Genomic DNA, 5,834 nt, shown 5'->3' with positions numbered 1-5,834 from the left:
ATGACATCAGACTACTGAATCCAATTGACGATACCTGGAAAGTTTCCTCCCATTGTCTGGGGATTCGCGCCTGGAACCCCAGGAGCAGGTGCCCCGACTCCTGGAATGGACGATGAAGGGTAATTGACCATAGCAGGATTAACCCAAGGGTTAGGGCCAGCTGACGGGGTTGATCCACTGGGTGGAAACACAGGCTCTCCTGAAAGAGATGAGAACACTCATTGTGAATAAAGAGTTAAAAAATCTTACATTCTGCACTGACATAAATTCTTCAGTTGATACCTCCCACAAAATACACATGCATCTCAGTTTGTTTTTGGGGTTTTTTTTCGCAATATATTGTTGTGTTTTATCATAATCCAACATATCGTTGATACATGGGGATATAATGTTGTGTAACACAAAAGAGGGGAAGAGGGAAGATATGAACTATGTTTCAGAGTGAAAGAGCATTAGAGAAATATAGATTTTAAAAATCGGGGGATATGTGTGTGTGTGTGTGAGAGAGAGAGAGAGAGAGAGAGAGAGAGAGAGAGAGAGAGAGAGAGAGAGAGAGAGGAGAGAGAGAGAGAGAGAGAGAGAGGAGAGAGAGAGAGAGAGGAGAGAGAGAGAGAGGAGAGAGAGATAGAGAAAGAGAGAGAGAGAGAGAGAGAGAGAGAGAGAGAGATTTTTTGTTTAAGTGAAAGCAAAAGGAATTATGATAACTGAAATGGTCATATTAAAAAGAACAAGAGCCATGATTTTAAATTTGTTACCAGATGTTGAAAATTTGATGCTTTTGTCAAAATTATTCTCATTGAAACAGTTTCTTCCATAAAGCAAAAGTACAATGCATATGAATAAGCTCAATATACCATTTTTAACATTCTGGCTTTGAAGTGACTGAACATGTTGCTGCTGCTGTTGCATCTGCTGTAGGAGTAACTTCTGCTGTTCTTGCCTTCGTCTCTGTTGCTCTTCTTGACGAGCTTTAAGGTCAATACCAAGATGATCACAGACAGCCTCATCAATCTTTGGTTTTATTCCCTAAGAGGAAAAGATAGAAAAAAATGTTTTTCAATTAGAAGAAGTATCATTAACACAAATGTAGTTAAATATTCAAATAATGTATCTAAATATTGTTGTTTGTGAGAATTTTTTTTATTAAAAAAAGGGTGATTCAATGAAATGTGAACACTTTATGGGTACCCATATAATAATGGATTCAACTAAAGCCTGCACATTTTAGGCTTGAAAGGTATTTCTAATGGTGACATTCACATTTCATTGAATCAAATAGTACTTGACTACCTCTTGAAAGATAAAGAAATTCAATTTTATTTATTACAGTTTTTCAAGGCAGGATCAAGTGAAGTCATCACAATTTAGTATACAGGCATATTAAATTTAGTCAGCAAACTTCAATCTTACAAGGAGGATCTTTGGATTTACAACTTGCTCTATTATTCGTTCCACTCCATTTTGCATCATTCCAGAGCTGAAACAATGGGGAAAGGGGGGGGGGGGGGTATATCAATAAATAAATAAATAAAAAACAAATCTTTTGACAAGACATGAAAAGAGGAAATAAAAGTTTATTTATACCATCTATTCATTTAAAATTTAAAAAACAGAAAAAAGCAATTATACAAATCCATGTGTACATATGGCTACATTCATAGATTTTATCTTAGATACATGAAAGTAATACTATTTTTACTATCATCATCATATCAATGTTATTATCATCAATATTAATAACAACAAAGACAACAACCACAATAATAATAATAATAATAATAATAATAATAATAATAATAATAATAATAATAATACACTGTTACTACTAAAAAGTTATGTGAAGATATTTTGCAGGCTTTAGATACTTTAGATTTAACTGCATTTTTGCAGTGCCCATTATTCATGATTTTGATTATTACAAAACAAAAATATTCAATGAAATACACACAAAATTCGATTTAGTACTGAATGCACATTCCATGTCATTCTATCATTGTGAATTTGACCAATCTCTAACTGATATGAAAGACCCTTACTAAATACAATGTTAATTATTCAAGTTTTGGATTACTGCACCTAAAAGTTTGAGACCAACTTTACACAATTCTGATTGTCATTTGTGTTCGTCATCTTCTTGGTTGGAGTTGACTGACAATGTGAACAAGAAGAAAATATCCCTTAAAAGCAAAAGAAAGGACTGTTCCAGATTGGTTGAGCCAATTACATAGAACCCTCCTTCGTAAAAAATGTCTTTGTGTGTGATGTTGTGTTATGGGGTTCTCTATTCAGGTAGGCAATGATAATAATTAAGATGATGATGGTGATGATAATGATACAAAACAAAAATGACGAAAAATAAAGTTCAGTCTTACTTGTGTAACCGGCGTCTCAAAGTTTCTCTCAACTGATTCTTGTTGGCACTTAAGCTCCATTTCTGCCCTTGTAAAAAATGTTCCACATATGACTCGACTCTTTGAAGAAGATTGTGGTAAGCAGGCTGAAAACGCAAATCAAATGTGTTAAATTAAAAAGAAAATAAGGATAAAAGGCAATGACAACCTTGTTGCCTTGTTGATAAAACCCCCAGATATAAAACCCTTACAGCTCATGAGCAAAAGTTTGTACTAATTGCTGTAGAAAGCAATGGACAGTTACAGTTGCCAGTATCTAAATCACTCTTTGGACAGCAGGCCCTAGCCAAAATGGACCGTTTTGGCTAGGGAGACCAAGATTTTGGCTTCCCGGTGTAAAACTGTTTATTTATTGCTTGGTTGTTTGTTTTTTGGGCTTTTTTTTTTGTTTGTTTGTTTTGCCAATCTTGTTTGTTTGTTTTTTTTTATAAAAAGCTTTGACATATTATTGTCATGCACCCCCAAACACCCCCCCCCCCCCCCCCCCCCAAAAAAAAGGGAAGAGTTATCAGCTGTCTAACACAAAAGTTATTTTAATATTTGTTTTCTTTCTTTTTTAAAAGTGTTTTTGTTTTGTTATTTGGTTTTTGGTTTTCATTTTTTTATTGATCAATTTTCTCTTAGTTTCAATAATTCGTTTACTTTTGAGGGGGAGGGGAAGGGTAGGAAATAAAAAAAAAGAAAAAAAAAAAGTACAGCAACAAAACCAAACAGGTAATAAATAAATATAAGAAAAAAAAACTCGCCTCTTCAACATAAAAAAACAGTTCCATAAATGAAAATACGCTTTTACGCCTGGAAGCCAAAATCTTGGTCTCCCAGCCAAAAAAAAAACTGGTCAGTTTGGCTAGGGCTAGAGAGGTGGGCCTTTGGCCGACCAACCTCCGCTGCACGTCCAACTCGCTTTGAGCATGCATTCACGGAAAATATAAAGATTTTTTTTAAAAACCTACCTCTGTTTCAAAAACTAGCATCTTTCAACTTTCTAAGAAACATTTTGATTTTTCAGAACTTTAGTTCGTTAAAAAAATACCGGCCAATCTGACCCGTTGAGTCGAATGAAAACGAAATTTTGTTGTTTACACGGTTCAAAGGAAATGTCGTAAATAAGCTTTCATGGACTTCCTGTGTTGTTTTTACAGTGTCACGTGACCTTTTTGAGAAATTTGTCGTCTGCAACAAATAATTAGACCGGTAGGGGGTAGATATTTTCGTTGGCGAAGAGAAAAAGTGAGTATTATTTCTTGGACTTGTAGAGGCCTAGGGTCCACCAGCAGTCAAGTTGATTGAATAAAAGAAAAAAAGGGATTTTTTATCCGCCGCCACCACCACCGTGAGAGTGGAGGGGAGGGGGGGGGGGGGTGCATGCCGACGAGAGGGAGACGTGTCGATTGGTGACCTTGGTGACGTAGACATCTCAAGGATGCTGGCAGTTGCAGTTGCAGGTGTTCTTAACCCCTTAACAGCGAAGCTAATTTTTTGCTTTTAGATAGTAGTTTGCTTTTATCTTTATTATTGTTAACGGGGAATACAGCGTTTCCACCAAGAGATTAGTCAGACTATCGCAACTCGGACTTCAATTGTCTATAATAGTTTTGCCGTTACTTGTCTTTTGATGATAGAAGATTTGGTGTTAGGTCAAAGATCGAATTTCGCCGCTAAAAGGTTGCATTGCTACTGGGTTTGCTCTTCCCCCCTACCCACCTTTTTTTTCTTCTTTTTTTTTCACCTTAGTATTGTTGATTGCTGCTATTTCCTTTTTTATGATTAGCAAGTGCCGTAGGAGTCTCACTGGATGCAGGAGTACTGCAATTAACCCTTTGCCAGTGACACTGATTTTTTTGTTTTTCAAATAATAGTCTTCATTTATATTATTTTTTAACACAGAAAAAACAAACGTTTCCACCATAAGAGCAGTAAGAATATTGATAAAAAGCGCTTTGAGCACGTTGGGTGGATATTGCTCTATATAAAAGCTCAAGTTTTTAAATTGTAATTTGTTTTTTGTCTTTTGATGAAAACGGTAAGATTTTATTTTTGGTCCAAGTAAGATTGATATTCGCCTTTAAAATGTTAAGTTGTTTTGTTTTTTCAGTTTTTTTTTTTTGTTTTGTTTTTCAAATGCGGATACGCTGCTTCTTCCTTTTTTTTTTTCCTCAACTGGCAAGCTATCGCCGTACTTACCCGCATGGCTTGCACACACAAAAGGATACATCTAAGTCACAAAACCTTACATCCAGGTCACAAAATCAGACAACTAGGCCACACATCAAGACATCTCTGTTTCGTTTGTTCCAAGATAGCAAAACAAACCAGACGTCTTGGAGTTCGAAAAAGCTTTCCATAAAATATTTGGTATTTGCAAGACCCCCAGAAACCAATTCCCTATACAGCTCTTGTGCACGGTTACTTATGACCTTGATTTCTTTCATACCCACCCCCCAAAATCCCACTTATTGTGTGGTATAGGCAGAACATAGTAAATAGCTGGACTGCCACATGCGTGACTAAATTGGCCAAAGAGAGAATCTATACTTTGGCATTAGACACCCATTACCTGATGTCTTGGTTTTTAATCCTAGCCTAGTGAGAGAGAGAAAACAAAACAATCATACATGTATCTGCAAACAACAGAACGTTTTCATTTTACATTGAGATGGGAAGGGGAAGGGATAACATTATGACAAGAGAGAGAGAGAGAGAGAGAGAGAGAGAGAGAGAGAGAGAGAGGGTGAGAGAGAGAGAGAGAGAGAGAGAGAGAGAGAGAGAGAGAGAGAGAGAGAGAGAGAGAGAGATGGGCGGGGGGATGGGGGGATAGTAAGGGGGGATGGGTAAAGATGAAAGAGACAATGGGTTGCCTGATGACGTAGATCAAAGGATTGTTACAGCGGTGTTCACGGAGCGTACTTCGTGAAATTTTAACCTTTTACAGTGACACTGATTTTTTTCTCCAGATTGCTTATGCAGAATAAATCGTTTCCACCAAGAGAGCAGTAGTAAGAGTATATTTCGACTCGGGCTTCAATTAAACTATAAATCGCAAAGCTTGTCTTTTAATGATAACATTAAGACTAAGATCTGGAGTTTGGGGAGTGTAAGATGGAATCTCGCCATTAATGGTTAAAATTGTTTTGATTTAAAAAAAACAACTCACACACACACACACACACACACACACACACACGAGCGCGCGGTCACGACAGCGAGGACCATCACTGACAGAATGTTGCAACGGTAAACCGGTTTACGTGTACATAGATCCTGAGGCTAGATGCCCCGTTACCGTGTACGTAGGCACTCCCAAAAAAAAAGGAAGAAAGAAAGAGACACACACACACACATACTCACACACACACACACCACACACACACACAGTCTCGCATCCTCTACGAACTAATTTTGCGCACCAATTTTTACTGTACT

The 5,834-nt window shown here is 37.0% G+C and overlaps 1 protein-coding gene across 1 annotated transcript in view; it reads right to left on the bottom strand.

Annotated features, from left to right (window-relative positions):
* Positions 1–11: 11 nt before the first annotated feature.
* Positions 12–5,834, bottom strand: part of LOC144964101 (biorientation of chromosomes in cell division protein 1-like) — a 6,975-nt gene continuing 1,152 nt past the window's right edge. Inside the window, exons 2-5 of the mRNA XM_078898040.1 lie at positions 2,373–2,497; positions 1,411–1,477; positions 855–1,026; positions 12–199 (exon numbers count right to left, since the gene is read on the bottom strand). Coding sequence (XP_078754166.1) covers positions 12–199; positions 855–1,026; positions 1,411–1,477; positions 2,373–2,497 — 552 coding nt within the window. The remainder of the gene's footprint in view (positions 200–854; positions 1,027–1,410; positions 1,478–2,372; positions 2,498–5,834) is intronic.

Source organism: Berghia stephanieae, chromosome 2, assembly GCF_034508935.2.
Source record: "Berghia stephanieae isolate SIO BIC M18660-M18661 chromosome 2, UCSD_Bste_1.3, whole genome shotgun sequence".
Classification (NCBI taxonomy): domain Eukaryota; kingdom Metazoa; phylum Mollusca; class Gastropoda; order Nudibranchia; family Aeolidiidae; genus Berghia; species Berghia stephanieae.
Note: the sequence above shows the minus strand (reverse complement) of the source record. Positions and strands in the feature narration are given on the sequence as shown.